At 39.3% G+C, this 19050-nt stretch overlaps 1 protein-coding gene across 1 annotated transcript in view; it reads right to left on the reverse strand.

Moving 5' to 3' along the window:
• The window catches only part of gna11b (guanine nucleotide binding protein (G protein), alpha 11b (Gq class)), a 40661-nt gene that overhangs the window by 8894 nt on the left and 12717 nt on the right, over positions 1–19050 (reverse strand). Inside the window, exons 2-4 of the mRNA XM_046876524.1 lie at positions 7826–8010; positions 4666–4820; positions 1335–1463 (exon numbers count right to left, since the gene is read on the reverse strand). Coding sequence (XP_046732480.1) covers positions 1335–1463; positions 4666–4820; positions 7826–8010 — 469 coding nt within the window. The remainder of the gene's footprint in view (positions 1–1334; positions 1464–4665; positions 4821–7825; positions 8011–19050) is intronic.

Raw genomic sequence — 19050 nt, forward strand, 5'->3', positions numbered from 1 at the left:
AGCATCGGATGCAGTGGTGTAAAGTGGTGTCCAGTTTGGCGTTTGCCTGGTACTTATCTGACCGCATTGTGCCAAGTGTAACATTTGGTGGAAGGGAGATGTTGTTGTGTGGTGTTTTTTAGAAGTTGGGCTCAGCCCAACTCAATGCTTCAGCATGCCAAGACATTTTGGACAACATCATGCTCCCATGGAACCGTTTGGGGACAGGCCATTTCTGTTCCTACATGACTGCGCACCTACATGACTGCGCACAAGAAGAGGTTCATAAAAAGACATGGATGAGCGAGTTTGGTGTGGAAGAACTTGAATGGCTTGCAGAGTCCTGACCTCAACCCGATAGAACAACTTTGGGATGAACTAGAGCGGAGACTGCAGGTTATTTTTTTTTACTCATAAGAGATAAAAAAGAAAAAGGTAAAGATTAATATGCTTAAACCTGAATTATACTGCATTTTGTGTGTATACTCGAGTGTCCTTTAACCTACATGACGGGTTTAATCACTGTTTATTTAGTGACGCTTCTCACGTTCACTGAGGAGTTTCAAAAGCGCTCACCTAAACTATGTAAACAGATAGAGAGATAAACAGGTGAGATGGCTGAGAGTGCTGAGGGTTTCATCTCAGGTTCCCAGGCGAACAGAGCCTCTTGCACAGCTCCGCCGCTCCAGCTTTGAGCCAGAAGCCCACAGAGGGGCCTTTGATAAATGAGGCCCTCTAGGAGCGCCTGCCTAAAATAAAGCTCCTTCACATCGGCTGTCCTCATTTCCTTCAGCCAGGGGCTTGCTGACCTACTTCCAAACACACACACAGGCGCATACACATACACACACACTAATGTAGGACGAGCTGCTAAACTTCATAACGGACATGAAGAGGAGGAGTGAGAAGGAGGAAGAGATGGTGGTTTTATGAACGGATGACCTACAAGACAAGCCAAACTTTTCAAGCGAAAAGATTTGATTGCTCTCATTGGAAGCACTATACAGGTCTGCAGAATTCCTGTTTTACATTTTCAGTGGATCAACTCTTCACTTTCGTTTTATGCTGACCTCCAAACAGAAATATCACATCCATCTGTTCTAGCCTTCAAAAAAACAAAAAAAAACCAAAGTGAATCCCAGGGAGCCATATTTCTCTTGCCAGCCAAGAGAAAAAGGTTTGCAGGTTCTCGCAGCTCGTTGTAAAAGGAAAATCAATAGATGTGCAGCGGGGAGGGCTGGTGATTGATGTTGGGGTTTGAGTTTGATCTTTTTAGGTCACTAAATCACACAGACACCCACTAAGCCAAGAGCGATATAGAATAAAAATAAATATGTAAAGAGCGTGTCGTCTACCTGAAAATGATGCTCTGCAAGTCGAAAGGGTACTCGATGATGCCCGTGGTTGGGATTCGGACTCTCAGCACATCCTGCTGGGTGGGCAGATAGGACGGTTCAGCGATGCGGTCTAGATCGGACAGGTAGCTAGAGGGAAAAGGCGAGAAACAGATATCAGGAATACTTCATGAGCTGGGAGTTCAGTAACGCTTGGGGCTGAAGATCCACAGAGTCTGGATCGGAAAGACAGTACATATCAAGATCATATTGATATAGGAAAAGTAGAACAACATAAGTTACAAGTAGGAATGTAATGATGAAATTATATGACAAATGGATTGAAGCAACAATCAGGCATTGTTTATTATTTGTAAATAAATAAATAAATAAATAAATAAATAAATAAAATCTTATTTTATTGTAGCAGATTGTTGTCAGAAAATTGTAGCAGGTGCAGTGGTATCAAACATCTAATTATTACCTAATAAACTGCATTTGCAACCGGTATCGTCAAATGCACCACTGCTTTATGCGTTGAAATTATTTTACACTTCTGACAGGAAGTATGTTATAATTTTTTACATCACATCGGTTGTTGGATCTGTAGCTATAAAGAATAATAATAATGAAAAAAAATTAAACAAGTAACCTACTGTTGTGTCCACCCCTAAACATTCAATCATTATTAACTAATTAAGACGTAGGACAGTGAACCGTTTGTGAACCGAAAATAAGTCCCCTGGCACACGCGCACTGCAGGTTTGTTAATTATTGTATTGAAATTGGTGTGTCTTTTAGCATAACCACAATGTGTTTTTATATCAGTATGTGCATTTGTATCTTAACGCCATTCCTTACCTTGTTCAACATGTTTATCCTGATGATCCTGAGCCCACATCTGTGGTTATCTGACCAAGTTATGATGGATTTGATGTTGAAAAGATGTATCCAAGTGATCATGCACCAAATCTATGTTTTACTTTTATTTCATTTTCATTAACGTGGTCTTTTGAATATGAATTAATACAAATGCACTATATGGACAACGTTTGTGGACACCTAACCTTGAGATTGAGACCTTGACCTTATCATAACTCCTTTTGGGGAAGAAGCACATACGACTAAAAGTGTCCCAATTCTTTTGCCTATATTTTTAAATTAAAGATCATTTCTTCCCAGTTGATGACTTTAATCAGAGCAATCACTCAAGGCAGACTGATCTGATGCATTTCATGAATAAACATAAGCATGGCAGCTGTCTTGTTTTTCTGATAAAATCATCAGTTAGAGTGAATAGTGAGCATGCAGCTGGATACCAACTACTCGTGTTTACATATTTTAACCTGCTACACACTTTCAGAGGAGGAAAAAAAAAACCATGGCTGTTGATCAACCACTGACTCTTCCCTTTAACCTGTTTACAAACAACTACTTGAACGACACTGATAATCTTTAATAGTACAACAGCATGAACGTTCTTTAGAAATCTGTCCAAGACCTTTATGATTCTGAAGATTAAAACCTACATACTTGTGAACTATGGAGCATTTAAGGATGAGACTAACCCTACGTTCAGAATTGTAAGTAAAATTGTTTCTCTCTTTTGAGTGTGGTCTATTAAGTAAGCTTTTTTATTTATTTATTTTTGTCTTGTGTCTTGTCTTGTTAAAAGAGCAGCTATCAAGAAGTTGGACACATCAGACAGCAAGTGAACAGTCAGTTCTCAAAAGTAGTGTGTTGGAAGCGAGACAAAGGAGCAAGCAAAATAAATCTGAGTGACTTTGACAAGAGACAAAATGTTATGGCTAGACGACTGGATCAGAGCATCTCTAAATTCACAGATCTTGTGGGACGTTCCTGTTATTATAGGTAGGATATTATATACCAGAGATCCAAGGAAGGAAAACTCATGGATGGGTGTAAGGGTCAAGACTTACTGATATGCATGGAGAGCAAAGGCTAGCCCATCCGGTCCAATCTAGTCTAGATAGAGGGTCCATGGTGACCACCACCAAAATGCTTACAATGAATATAAGAGCATAAAGCATCCCAATTAAGGGAACACAGAGTACACCTGTTCATGGTAACAACATTCCCTAATGGCAATGCCCTGACTCTGCAGGATAATGCCCCTTCACACGGTGCATTGTTATGAAATGATTTGAGGAACATGACAAAGACTTCAAGGTGTTGAATTGGCCTCCAAAAAGTCCCCAGGTTTCAATTCGATCAAGCATCTGTGGGATATGCTGGAAAAACAAGACTGATCCATGGAGCACATCTTCAGAGATGCAGTTACTTCATTCAAAGTTTTTTTTTTTTTTTTTGCATCTTGCAAATTATTACAGATAGGAGCTGAGGTGGCAAGTTGAGAATCAAAGAAAACAAGCCCACTGTTTGGATTAGTTGGGTTATCGTCATACCTTATCTGCACAGGTATAATTGAGAAAACCTCATTTTTAACATTGTTAGTTATGCCACTTGCTTTGTATGTACCTAGATTGGGGTTTGCCCAAAGACATGCATGAGCTGATCGCTGAATCTGTTTCTATCTTTTTTTTTTTTTTTTTTTATAGTACAGTAGATGCCTTGATTGGCATCTATTGGTCTTTTTTTTTTTTTTTACATGATTCTTTTTACATAACTTGCTTTTTTTAAATCAGGAATTTCTACACTTGTTGAACAAAGGGTTCTAATCTAAAACGTACCTTCTCTCTGGGGTGGTACCCTCATGGCCCATTTATACCATAAGTGCATATTACAATTCACAATTTATTCTAAGGATCTCTTGCATCCCTGAATACTGCATGTAACGCATACTTACTCAAGCAGGTGGCGCTGTTTTGGTGCTTTTCGTATTCCACTCTAATTCCCGACTCGCTGTCCTGCACAGCTTCATGAGACGAGAAGTTGAAAGTTTATGACCCAGGACACTGGCAGAGCACTGCATGTGGTGCAAGCTCGTGAATTCATTGAACTTGTTAACATCCTGGTTTGCCAAATCGATGCTACATGTGTTTACACGCCGTACCCCCAGGCTATTTTTCGAGTGTCTTGTTCGCTTGAGTGCTCCAATAATTAGCAAAGGCTTTTCACCAATCCTTTACATAAGATTAGAGTTCAGAGAGTTTAGAACCCACTCAAGAGCCATCAGTTCGGTTATATTATCCTTCAGCCTCTCTTTCACTCATATACACAGATTTAATTATCACAGACGACCCAATATAGCTTTAATGCTGCCGCTCTCCCACACACCCCCGCCCCCACACGTACGCAATAACAGTGAGAGTACCTTGAAAATGGGTTCGATTTCATGTGTGCAATGAAATGTGTGTGTGTATACACTCACTATTTAGTGGAATCGGAGAGCTGGTACTCTCTGCGGCGGTCATAAGCCTCCTGGATGCCTGGATCTGACCACAGTATCTTAATGGCGGTGACGTAGGGCTGCTCAAATGACGAGACCTTCTCGATGTCCACTTCCTTCACCAGCATGGCGTTGGCCTGCAGTCAAATTACAATCCCAATACAGGAAATTAACAAAGCTGCAAATGCAGCAGACAGAAAATGGACTAGTGCTGATAATAAGGATGTGATCAGCAAATAGTAAAAGAACAGTGAGTTTTATGGAGTGTAACCAATCCTTAGTGTAGAGTTTAGTGTGCAAGAACTTTATAATTTATGAGAGATAATTTTGCTCTCTTTCTCTCCCTTTCCTGATGTGTCCAAAAATAAAGATTTACAACAAAAACACCAAAGCTGCAACTTGCCATTTTCAGATTATAAAATGTTTTGAGGTTTTTATATATTCGTGAAACAAACTGCAATTTCTTTAGTATAAAAAAAATACAAATAAATAAATCAAACAAGTATAAACTATTAACTTAAATAAAAATCTAATATAAAAACTATTTTAAAAAAAACTGCTGCAAGAGATTTTTTCCACCATAAAATTAATAAAACACCTCAGAATTAGATGTTGTAAGAAAACAGTCAGTAGTAACTATTATGATGTTAATTATATGTTAAGAACTGCGCAGACTGAAGCATTTGTCATTAGATTCATTTGCTCCTCATTCATTTCTTCAGTGGGTTTGAAATTAGAGGTAATCCAGATGCTGGGCTGAAGTCATTCCAAACCCTATCAAACAACTCTGCTAGCTCATCAGAAGACAGAAAACTAGGACAAGGATAAACATTGCAGCACAGATTTGATTATCTAAACCTGGTTAACGGTGAACTTTGTGCTCTCCTGTGAGAATTTTAAGGTTTTTCTTTTCTTGTATTTTTTATTGTCATACCCTGTGACTCTACAATGAGAATCAAAAATCAGAAGCTGCTAAAAAAGAGAGGAAATAAACCCCCCCTCTGCAATTCTTCCTTTAATGAAAATTGACGAACTGATTTAATGTTAGCTTATGGCTTCCATAAGCACAAACCTGCTTGTTTTTTTTGGTTGCCTTTAAAATGAGGACTGCAAAGCATCTCATCTGTTTGATTCGAGATTCAGCTGTGCTGCGTACAACTACAATGTTAAATTCAAGCAGCAATGCTTTTGATGCAATTTATTTATTTTTTGCTTTTTGGAAAATCGCTTGAGAATATGGTACAACTCCTACCCGTCACCCCTGCACGTTATATCGCTCACTTATTATTTAAAAACCACTGAGTACATCTACAAGAACCTTGCTAATGTCAGCTCTGATTTTTTATTACATTTTTTTTTCTGTTAACAAATGACATAACACTGGGCTCGTTGCATTTCATCTTGGAAAAGAAAAATGTCACACAGTCGGTTCTTCACTCGTACTGCATGTACAAGAGGGATAATAATTGCAGGCTTTACTTTTTTGCTATTCGGCTGCATGAAGCAGCAGAGTGTCAGCACACACACACACACACACACACACACACACACACACACACACACACACACACACACACACACACACACACACACACACACACACACACACACAGAGAGCTAAGGCCAAAAGAAAACGAAATGTTGCTAAAAATGTTTTAATAATTTTTTTTTTAAATAAAATGAAACCAAAAAGAACTTGTTAGAAGGTTAAATATATGTGTTGCTAATACTAGATATACTAGATAATAAGCAGTTAAGTGGTACATTTAATATTGAAATAATGTGAGGAAAAACAGACTGATTATTAATAATAATCTGTATTAATCTTCATCAATTTATAATTACACTTTATCAACATGATAATCTACTTACAGTTCAGTGAAGTTTCCTGCAATAAAGTTGCAGAGCATGCGAGATTTAAAGCTATTCATTCCTCCCAATTCAACAAAGTGATGGAGCAGCACTTTAATCCTTTAGCTGTTCTACATGGATCCTGACACCACCAAGCTTTAACTAGTCCTAATATGTCTCTCTCATAACTCAGAGCTGGTAATTGGAGTCTGGTGCTTGCCAATGGAAAAACCTGACCTGCCTTAAATTTTCTATTTGTTTCTCGGATAGACTACTACTGTATCTGTCTCGCGAGGGGCGATCAAAGAAGTTGAGTATTGTGCTGTGCGTCAGGTGCCTACAACAAGTCGGTTCGCATGGGCGTCATCCAAGAAGAAAGCACCTTCTGAAGCTGGCTCACAAGAAAGCCTGCAAACAGTTTGCTGAAGAGAACCTTTTCAAGAGCGTGAATTACTGGAACCCTGTCCTGTGGTCTGATGAGACTAAAACAAACTTGTTTGGCTCATGTGGTGTCCAGCATGAGTGGCGACGCTGTGGTGGGAAGTACCAAGAAAATTGTGTCTTGCCTTCAGTCAAGCATGGTGGTGGTGGTGGTAGTATCATATTCTGGGGCTGCACGAGTGCTGCTGGTACCGCAAAGCTGCGGTTCATTGGGGGAAAACGTGGATTCCAACATGAACTGTGACATTTTGAAGCAGAACATGATGCCCTCCCTTCAGAGACTCCAAACACACTGCCAAGATGACAACTGCTTTCAGGAAGCTGAAGGTAAAGGTGATGGAATGACCAAGTATGTCTCCAGACCTGAAGCCAATTGATCACCTGTCGGGGATCCTCTTGCGCAAGGTGCAGAAGTGCCATGTGTAGAATTTAGCAGCTCAATGATGTAATTACAGAGGCGTGGAAGAGGAACCCAGCAACAACCTGTTCGGCTCTGGTGAATCACATGCCGAGGAGGATTAAGGCAGCGCTAGATAACAATGGTGCTCACACAAAATATTGACACTTTGCACACAGTTTTAACATGTTCACTTAGGGTGTACTTACTTTGAAGGCCAGTCATTTGGACAATAATGGCTGGATGTTGAAAAACTTTAAGAGGACAGTAAATCTGTACTGCTACACAAGCTGCACATTGACTACTCAAATATTTCTGCAGTATTGTCCCTTGAGAAAACATACTAAAATGGTTGCTGGAATTTGAGGGGTGTACTCACTTTTGTGAGATACTGTATAAATGTTTTAGCATGGTGCTCTTTATATAAAGACGAGATTAGAATCTGTCTATCACCTTGTTCTGCTCGTACTTGTAGCCGATTTTGAGAGTTTCGGTGGCACGGATCATGGCCTGCATAGACGTGAAGATGTTCTGGTAGACCAGCTTGGTGAAGCCACGCTTGTCCTCGTCCGTGTAGCCGGTGCCATGGATGATGCGCATCTGTTTGATGAATGTGCTCTTGCCACTCTCTCCCGTACCTGCATCAAAGGAGGAGAGGACAAAGGTCAGGGTGAAAAGGTCAGTTCCTGTGATGTGCATCGTGTTATACTGCAGGTTCGCTCAATGTCGCACTTGTACGTCATCCATTTCACGTTGCTTGTATAGTTGAAGAGAGACTTACTGGAGGGAAAAAAACAAGTAGATGGGTTAATTCAAGCACATGGTATCGATCCACTAATGAAAGACGCGATTCGTTCGAGCAAGCATGAAGAAAGGTACCAGATTTTCGCCCAAACGGTCTCTGCATTAATCAAATACATTTCAGAAATGCTTAGCTCAATGTTATTGATAATACTAGACTATATTAGCAAGTTGAGCAGACTTTACAAAACCAAATACAAATAAATACCTAAGTAAACAATAGCTAAATAAACAAACGGCTATAAAGCATATAAGGAAAACAAGAAAACTATATTAACAACAACAAAATAAATATAAATAGCTTTATGTATGGTTTTAATAATAATAAAAAAGAAAGAACAAACACATTGAGATGCCTTGTACAACAGAAGCATGTATTTCAGGAACAGATTATCCAGACTGGTTTGATCCAACAAGAAAACCACAGCAACTCCAAAAACTGTGGTGAGCTAAAAACATCCCAGAAGTCACATCAAGTTGAACCTTAAAGCTTTGGGAATGGGTTTCCTTCTGAACCCGGTTCCTCTCAGTGTTTCTTCCTCGTCTAGTCTCGGGAAGTTTATCATTGCCACTGGCTTGCTCATAGAAACACAATTCGGAATTCTGAATATCCTGATCCATATATTTCTGTACGAAGCTTTTGCTGTCCAATTTTACAACGAAATTCACACATGGACATCCCAGCAACAGTTTCATCACAGGAGGATCATTATTTCCAAATCGTTAAACATCTCGCACGTTCTGATATGACGAGCAGAAAGCTGACACTCAAAAGCCATACATGCACTGATGTTTCCCCATTTCCTTTTTTTTCTGTTCAGATAGGCTATTTCGAGAATGCCAAAGGAAGCGTTTAACATCCTTCGAAGCAGCTTGACCCGTGCTTGGAAGGAAGTCAACCTGACTCCATTAGTGTCCCTCTTAAACCAGCATGCGATCGTTTTCCTGGTAAAAGTCATCAAAAAAAAAGTACGACCGCTTTCCCAGAGAGACAGAACCAGTGCTGAAGACACAAAGCGCTCGTATTACTGATTATAATTTATTTGTGGTGATTCGTAGAAAGTCAAATTACCTTATTATCATGACTGTTGAACACGTAAGGCATGAACAGGCCTCGGCTGCAAACCTTCTGCAATTGCGTCCTTTTAACATCCTTGTTTCTTAATAAAGACAGAAGTGAAGTGAGTCTTTCTTGATGCCATAATTTTCCCCTCATGGACAAAAAGAAAAAGCACGTTACTTTAGCTTAAAGGGGTGTGTATTTTGCTCTGGCATGTTGATGTTCTCCTTTGATTTCTTAAATGAAAATGAGTCGCTCGTTTCGATATTTAAATCAAACTAGATGCACTAGAATATTCATGAAGGGAAAGAAGCATACACGGGTTCTGCTGTCAGTGAATGCGTGTGTGAACAGAAGAGTTGATGGCAGTGTGTAGAGGTCCTTAAGATAAACTCGAGCACCTCTTAACAGACAAAAAAACCCTGAATGACTACACACTGAGTGGCGCGATGTGGTTTGGTCTAGTCATTACATAGAAAATATATTTTAAAAAAGTCATGTGACCATGAGCAAGGGTTATTTTTTTCCCTCGATACCGATAATTAGCACAAAATAGTTTTTGAGGCGGTAGGCAAACTGATACACTATATGAACAAAAGTATTGGGACACATGACTTTTCCAGTCACGTGTTGTTCTTTCACAAAGTGTTACAGCAAAGGCACACAATTGTATATGATGTATTTGGATGCGGAAGCATTCAATTTTCCGTTCACTTGAACGAAGAGACCCAAACCGTCGACATGACATGCCCCTGTGCACAAAGCCAGCACCAGCACTATTAATATCTGGTTTACATGTGTTGGAGTAGATCTTGAGTGGCCTGCAATCGAGCTCTGACCTCATCCCTACAGAACACCACGTATTGGAACGCTGACTGCACCCCAGTCTCTCACACTCTACATCAGTACCTCACTTTACTAAAACCCTTGTGACTGAATTAAATCATACAAAATCTCAAGTGATCACAAAAATCTTACACTACAAATCCAGTACATCACCACAAGTTATTTTAACAGCAAATGGGGATTAAATGTGGAATGGGATGTTGAAAAAGCACACACAAACCTAACGGTCAGGCGTGGATAATGTATATATAAATAAATTATACCATGCATGATTACAAGTATTAAAGTTTGACATGTGGAAATAATTAGTAATAAATCTTAATACAGAAAATTACTGTTAAATAGCAGATTACAATGGATTGGATTTACACATTACACAGCAGCCAGGAGAAAATCTGTTCAACGCAGAGACTGATGAGTTCTGATCTCTCTCGCACTTCACACAGGCCTTCAGTCGCCCACACAATACGGGTTTGAGCGAGCGAGCGAGAGAAAGTGAGAGAGACCAATAAACTCAACCTTTAGATTTGCCACATCCGCATGAGGCAAACCACAACCACAGAAACCGCATTTTATCTTACTGTACATCAAAACACACATCCTGCCATCACTCTGTCGTTCTCCTATATTACCTGCACTTAATCGCCCTCTCTCTCGCTTCTCACACACACATTTTTCCCGGATTACATAATACTGGTCTTGCACAAACCGCCCGCCTAACCCCGTACTCAAATCTGACATGATACCTGAGAACGGTTTGCGAGAAGACAAAAGCGTTCAGAATAAGAGGTTGTCGCTGCAGTGCACATCATGTGATACTGATACAAAGAAAAACAAATATTTAACACTGGTAATCTGCTGCTAAATCGTAGTTCAGGTTTGTAAGCAAATACCGATGACATCATGAAGAGTGAAACACAGACCTGGTCTTGAGCTGTATGTACTAAAATTGTAAGGTTACACCACGGTCTAAGAAACCAGATCTGTGTTCGTATTTGGTTTTTAAACATACGCAAATATCAAATGTTTTGGTACGCACAGTAAAGAAAAACCTTTTTCACAGATGGTCGTGAAGATTCACACACCCATGTTACCACCTTGTGTATTCTGAATTGTGAATTCTGGCTCTGACTATTCCTCGTCCTCTAGCGCATCACTCGAGTTCATAATTGCTCTGAGCTTCACATAGACGTGGGACTAGGGGTTTGGCGGTACAGCGATTTTAGACCGTGACTGAGCTCCATGTCCCTTCAGACTGTTTTTGCAGAGAACAGCTTTCATTAACAAAACGCACAAAACACACCCATGTAAACCAAGTGCACTTACACAGGTACTTCCTTACCTCGCACTTCCCTTCTTATTTTATCTGACAACATAAACTGAAAATTTCGGTGCATAAGAAACATTTTCGAACAGACGGCTCAAACAAACAACAGTGGCTTGTAAAACAAGTAAAGGAAAGATGAGATTAATCTGTATATGGACTGATCAGGTGGCACAAGGTACAAAATCGCACAGGAAACGCATCCAAAAAGCAGCCAGAATTTTTTCCCTCATTACTCATAAAATATACACAACTTGAAAGCCTAATTTATACAATTGAAATCCCTGACCAGGCAGCTACTAAGGATTAAATAAAGCATTCAATGCATCAGGCATTTGTTTGATTACATTAGCATTAGCGCTTTATGCTACGAGGTGCAGAGTGACCAACATAACGCAACAAATAGTCTAATATACACTTTATAGACAAAGGTTTGTAGACATCAGTTTTGTATGTGATTTTTTAACATCCCGTTCCACATTTAGTTCCCATTTGCTGTTAGAACAGGCTCCGGTCTTCTGGGATGATGTTCTGTTGTGTGCTTGTGGAGATTTGTGCTCATTCAGGGAATTATTAAAAGTTATACCTGTAGTTCAGTGAGCGTTACGATTCATCCCAAAGGTGTTCAATAGAGTTGAGGTCAGATCTCTTTGGCAGGCCACTCAAGATCTTCCACTCCAACGCATGTAAACCATATCTTTATAGAGCTCACTTTGTGCACATTTTGGAACAGGTGTGGGTCTTCTTATTTTGTGGTTTGGGAATCAACATGACTGGACAAGGTCAGGTATCCCAATACTTCTATATAGTCTATATACAAATGATGCAAAAAGGTGTCGTTATATAATACATACAATTATGGCATATTACATCCCGTATTAAAATGTGCCTGTTCTATTTAAACCATTGTGCCACAAAAGTTATCCATTGTTACACTGGGTGTGACAAAGTTGCATATTTGCTTTGGAGTTTATGGTCTTCAGTAACAATAGGACGAAAGTGAAGAGAGCTGGAAAGCTGTTTGCTATTGGCAAGGTCGATACCCAAATTTGCAACATTCTAAGAGACTAAGACGACTGTCTAGTTACTGAAGGAAAAAAAAATGCTAATTCATAGATTGTATAAAAGACACTGCATTGCAGCTAAATCTTTTAATATAAATATATTTACAGAATACATTTCCAGATGCACACACAACATGCTTTACCAAGCAAACTGTTTAACACAGAAATTATTACCATTCACTGAGTGGGACAGTCTTATAAAAACAGCTCGAGTATTCCAGGCTTTTGGGGAATATACTGAAAATGTGCAGAATTTGAATTGTATCTCAGGGGCCTAATAGCTTAGAGTTCGACGACTTATATTTTTTGATCCCAAGTGCTAATATGGCATGCAATAACTAGCTAATTGATAAATCGACCAGCAGCTGCTGTTACTGATCACAAATATATAGACACTAACAGTACTTGACCATGTGTTTAAATAAACGCTGTGTGTGTGCTGAGCTTGACGTAAGTCACACTCATATCTGGAAAAATACAAAACAAAAAACAAACAACAAAAAAACCCTTTTGTTTAGTTGGGATGAGGAAAAATACGGAATAAAACCGTAAACCATTTCAAATTAGTAAGTATGATTTGCTATTTTTTTGACACTGAAATTCCAATAAACAGGAAAAATTATACCATATTGCAAATCCTAATCTACATTTCCTATAATGCAATACATTGATATGGCATGGTTTGAATTTTTTTTTTTATCCAATTGAATGCAATTCTGTCCAAACTTGCTTATGACATTTATTTATTTTTTTAAATGTTCACCTGTTCATTCCCAATTAAATTTTGGTCCATTCCTCACCTATGACACAACAGCAAACAACTAGGAAGCATGCAAACAATACATGAGGCCAGGCAACTGCACCATTTCATGCTGCATCATAGAGCGCTTCTTCCTCATAGATGACTTCACCTCACAGATCCTCACTACTGACTAAAGTTGCTGTAACTGACAGCAGAAGAGATGCCGTGCCTCCCACTCTCGAAGCACGAACACTTTTGGACCCTCAGCCAACGAATGATAAAAACTTTTAAAATGCAATACTTCCTACGCATTTGACGTTAAATCCAGTAAGAGAAACGTTAAAAAAAAACTAAACGAAAGAACATCAGGAATCTCAATGTCTGTGCAGGAAATCTTCCACCTGACTGGAAACTACAGGCCTCAAATATGAAGTGAAAGAAAAATAAAACAAAATATTTGCTGAGCACGAGGGAGAAAAAAAAAAAAAGAAGGAAAAAAAAAAAGAAATCGCCTGAAAACACTAGCGTTCACATGTTTGATATGGCAACTGTTTGGTTGCCATAGCAACACTTCCCTCTCTGTGTCTTGTTTGTTTTATGAAGGACATTAAACATGAACTCGATTTCCTTCTCGCTCTCTCGGTTTATGAATGAACAAGACGAAGTGGGTGAAAAAGAAAAGGAAATAAATGCACTGATAGAACGGCGGGATGAATTAAAGGTGACCTTCGTTAGAAATGTCTCAGCGATGATTTGCCATTGAAAATGTACTGTGAAGGATGCAAGGAAAGTGCTGATGTTTTATTAGATACAGCAAAGAGAGAAAAAACAGATGTAACGTTTTATATTATAGTCACACTCACGTTAACATTAAAGCATTAAAGTGAAATTAATAATCATTACGATTAAATTGAAACTTAAATTTAAGTTAAAATGCAAGTTATATAAATAATATACACTGCATTTTCAAAAAACAAACAAACAACAAACATAAAAAAAAAAACAATTAGTTTGACCACATTTTGCTTTGAAGCAACCCCCGATCATAACACTTCCCCCACAGGCTTGTATAATAGGCACTAGGCATTAAAATAAAATAAAATAAAATAAATAAATAAAACACCTTTGCTGATACTTGCGGCATTTCATGTTCTAGTGACTCCTCCCTTACCGGGATGTTAAACACTTCCTGAATCCCAAAATGATAAATGGATGCTTTAGAAAAAGCACTGCACTATACACTTACTATGAGTGATAAAACCTCGATTTTATGCGCTTCCTAGGAAAACATTTTGTAGGAGAAAATAAAATAAAATCGTTGAGAGAGGAAAGATCCCGCATGCTGACTAAAGGACCTTTATAATGGCACCTAGAGCTTTAAAGCATGTTTAAAAATGTAGACTTTCTTAAACACTTCAAATAGCATCTGTCACACTTTATATAGCATCTGCATTGAACAAGTATTGAGAACAGGTTTGCATACAGAGTTGTTTCCTCCTTAGAGATGCAAATGGATATTGAGGCATCGATGGCAGTACCTTAAATACACCATATGGACAAAAAGTATTGGGACACCTGACTTTGCCAGCAATGTTATTTTCCCCAAACTGTTGCCACAAAGTTGGAGGTACACAAAGTCTTTGGATGCAATAGCATTAAATTTTCACTTCACTTGATCTAGGAAGCCCAAACCTGTTTCAGCAATGCAACTTTGCACAAAGCCAGCTCCACGAAAATTATGGTATACACAAGTTGGACTAGAAGATCTTGCATTGACTGCTATAGAGAAGCTATTGAACGTATTTGGCATGAACTGGAACGCCGACTGCACCCCAGGCGTTCTCACACCTACATCAGTAACCAGACCAGTATGACTTTACGAACACTTGTATGGTTGAATGAGCAAAAATCTACCTCAAGCACACTACAAAACCTAGTTGAACATCTTCCCACAAGAGTGTAGGTTATAATGAGTGCGAATGGGAACTAAATATGGAATGGTATGTTCAAAAATGTATCTTATAGTCAAAGTGTCACAAACTTTTGCCTATATAGTGTATTTCGTTTTTCAATCTTCAAATTCAAACTGTCAATCCTTCATTATCAGTCTCAGGAAATGACCACAAGATCCATCAATCATAGCCTAGTTCCTCCAAAGCTAGGCTTTTTACAGTCTGCGTTTTATTTATTTATTCTTACAGATGATCTCCTGATGAACTAATCCAATCCAAAAGGGGCTTAATATGTCTGACCAACATTTCAATCTTCTAGTAGTTCAATCATTTTTAAATCCCACTCGCTTTCTATCTGAAACACTATGATGCTCATGTCATTTTGCACATAAGTCGAGTCATTTCCATGGTGTGGAACTGCCTCTGAATCCACACAGACTGGTGACTTACAAATAAGTGAATCGACTCTTTTTGGGATTGATTTCTATGTAAACCCTGAGCAAGATGGAGACTTGATGACTCAGGACCTGTTGTTTAAAACTGCTCTCGTAAGCATCCTATAAAACGCTACCCTGCTCTCCAACACTGAGTCATGATTTATGAGACGAATCATGTCTCATAAAATATACGTTTCAGGCATGGCGTACAGGACCGATGTCTTTCAGGGCAGAGCATCATAAGATAATGGAACTGATATCGCAAAAACAAACAAATGTGATGTAAAGAAAAAACTAAAATGTATACATTTCTTAAGAAAAAAAAAGCAAGCACACAAACTTTAATAGGTCACATGAATAAATCAAGTGTGTAAAACGGCAACACGCCTTGCTTTGTTGAGCAAGTTGAATAAATTCAAAATTTGTCACACATTCGTATCCCTTTATGAATGGACATTTTGAATATGTGAATGTGAGGATGTGCTGCCAGTGCTACCCGCTGCATTACAGTACGATTAAATGGTTCTCTTTCATGAGTCGGCTTCCTTTAAGAAAATCATGCACTAATAAGATAACTCCATTTTGCGTTATGAATGCGCATGTGTTTTCTATAGTGTGTGACTCTGGACCTAATTCACTGACTCGCGTAACACTTCTGAATCCGATCATTACAGACCAATAACCATCCCGAGACCGGTTTCTACGCATACGAGTCACAATTTTGTCCAAAATAATTACCAACAGTGTCACTAAATGGACAAAAGTTTGCAGAAACCCTGACATCACATTCCACATTCCCTCGACGCCCCCCTGCCCCCCAACACACACACACCCAACCCACCCACTTTTATCCTCCCTTTCCTTTACTGTGAAAAGAGGACACACGACCCCTCTGTTGGTTTGAACCTTTATAAAGAGCCTGATCCTCCACCGGACCAGGATATTCATCACTTAAATATTTCCCCATTCTATTTAAAAAAAAAAATAGACCAGAAATAAGAAGCCATCTATTACGGTTCTTTTTCTGCCAAATATGGACCAGAGAGATGATTCATTTTTGTCTTTGGTAAAGATGCTGTGAACTGTACTGAGTTAAACAGATATGCTAAGAAACCCATTTAACAGTAAACGTAGAAGGGCCATGTTGAGGACACATTAAATGTTCATTATATGCATTTAAATACAGGCTTCCTCAATTTTAATCAAGTAAGCCAGAAATGAACAATCCTGAGGTGAAGCTGAGTCAGTGGTTACATTCGTCTGTTTTTTACTTTCGGAATAAAATGCTTCTTAACACAGTCATAATTATTATACCATCCCACTGCTGAACTCTCTGTTCTGATCGGTCTGGCAGTGTTGAATTATTTACAGATCAGACAGTGACTGCAAGGTTAACATAGTCATTATTACCTCTCTAATGACTTGCAACAACACAGGAACTTGTATTAACATGCAATATATGCTGATTTAAAAAAAACAAAAAAAAGGACAATATGGCAAAGTAGTCTCCAGTGGCAGCACTTGACAGTCACTGATATAGCTGTTACTTGAAAAACATCCAGATGTGAAAATGCCTGTGATCTTTTCACATTATTTCCATCACAATTCAACTGTGATACAGAAAATATTTATAAAAAGAAAAAAACCCTACAAAAATAGCAGGTAGTGTTTCCTCACATGTACCTTGGGTTCCACCCTAAACTTCCAGTCTGCATACGTTTCTCCCAGTTCGAAGAGTCGCTGTTGTTTAAAATCTCAATCTCGTGTGAACCGGTGAGCATTTGATTTGTGAGCAAACGGTGTTGAAATGAACAGTAATCATTTCAAGATGGAAGAAAATGAAACACCGTTTTAATTTTAAGAGAACAGAGAGCAAGAGAGAGAGAGAGAGAGAGAGAGAGAGAGAGAGAGAGAGAGAGCAAGAGACAGAGAGAGGTGTTTGCGCAGCCCCTGCAGAAATGTAGGATAATGGCACGCCTCGGGCTGCTGCTCTGCACGAGTGGCCTCCATAAAGAGAGACGAGAGGACGTGGGCCAGAAAAATCACTCCAATCTAGGCTACTCCTGTCCCTTATGTCCTGCAAGAGTCTCAAGCAATGAGCTGTGTGTGTGTGTGTGTGTGTGTGTGTGTGTGTGTGTGTGCGCGCGTGCACGCGTACGTTGTACATACATGCACAAACTGGCCTCTTTAAATACACACACGCGCACACACACACACACGCGCATGTGCAGACAGACTGAACACCACGTGGGTGGATGATGCTCAAAATCGGCACTGTTGCCATGGTGACAGGCCTACAATCCCCCCCCCCCTTCAAACAGGAGTCTTAGCTTGTGTACAGCTGAAATAGAAGCGTTTGCACTTTAGTACCTTACTGCACTGGGAGGGGGAGGGGGGCAGGTCTTTAATAGGAAATGCTCTTGCTGCACTTAAACACACTGGCGATACACTTCCTGTTGCTACTGGGTAGTTAAGCATTTGTCTGTTTATTCCAGCCTGACCTGCCGATTCTGCAACTGCTCATGCCTAGGCCAAAAGAAAGAGAATTACTAGTGTAGTCCAAAGATGTGCACATTTGTAACACTGATTGAAATATTGTAGCGTGACAAATATCTGTGAATACGGCTGTTTTCAAATATGCATTGTTTAGTCTGTTGTATTTATTTTTTTTGGGAGGTGCACGATGTTAAACAAAACCATGAAGCAGTGTTCAGTTTCAGTGTTTCAGTGTTCTCCACGCTCAGGTGATTTTTAGACATGAGACGGATTACGTAATAAGTGAGCATCTGAGTTAAGGAGTCACAGCACAGCACCTACACTGTTAGCGTTTCATGTGCTTCCTGTATAAATATGCCATACTGACAAAAGTTTGTAGACACCCGAACATGAAGTTATGTGCTTTGCAGAGATGCAACTCCCCATTTGCGGTCATAATAACTTCCGTTCTCTATAGATTTTGGAGTGTGCTTGTGGAGTGAGGAGGCCTGGGGTGCAGTCTGCGTTTCAATTCATCCCAAAGGTGTTTAATAGAGGTTTGAGGGTTTCTCTATAAAAGGGCATTCAAGATCTTCAACTTCAACCCATGTAAAACATTTCATGAAACTGGCTTTGTCCACAGGGACATTCCACAGGGTTTCCAGTGTAAGAAATACTACTGAGCCAATGCAAAGACCTGTAGCTCTTCATGAGTGTGATGTGTTTTGGGTGTTTGAATCGATGAAAAAAGAAAAGAAAAACCTGGAGGAGACCACAAAACATTTGAAACTACTTATTTCTAAAACAATCCAATATTTTTTTAGTACAGGCCCTGCATTGTCCTTTGTCCATTGTCCTGTGACTTTGGAGTTTTTGCAAGTTCTAAGCCCACAGATTTGTTCAGTTTCCCTACTGTCGTGTTTGTAGGGAGTGAAACATTTTTCAGCCATTTTTACCAATACTAGACAAGTTTTTTG

This window comes from Silurus meridionalis, chromosome 20 (assembly GCF_014805685.1).
Source record: "Silurus meridionalis isolate SWU-2019-XX chromosome 20, ASM1480568v1, whole genome shotgun sequence".
Lineage (NCBI taxonomy): Eukaryota > Metazoa > Chordata > Actinopteri > Siluriformes > Siluridae > Silurus > Silurus meridionalis.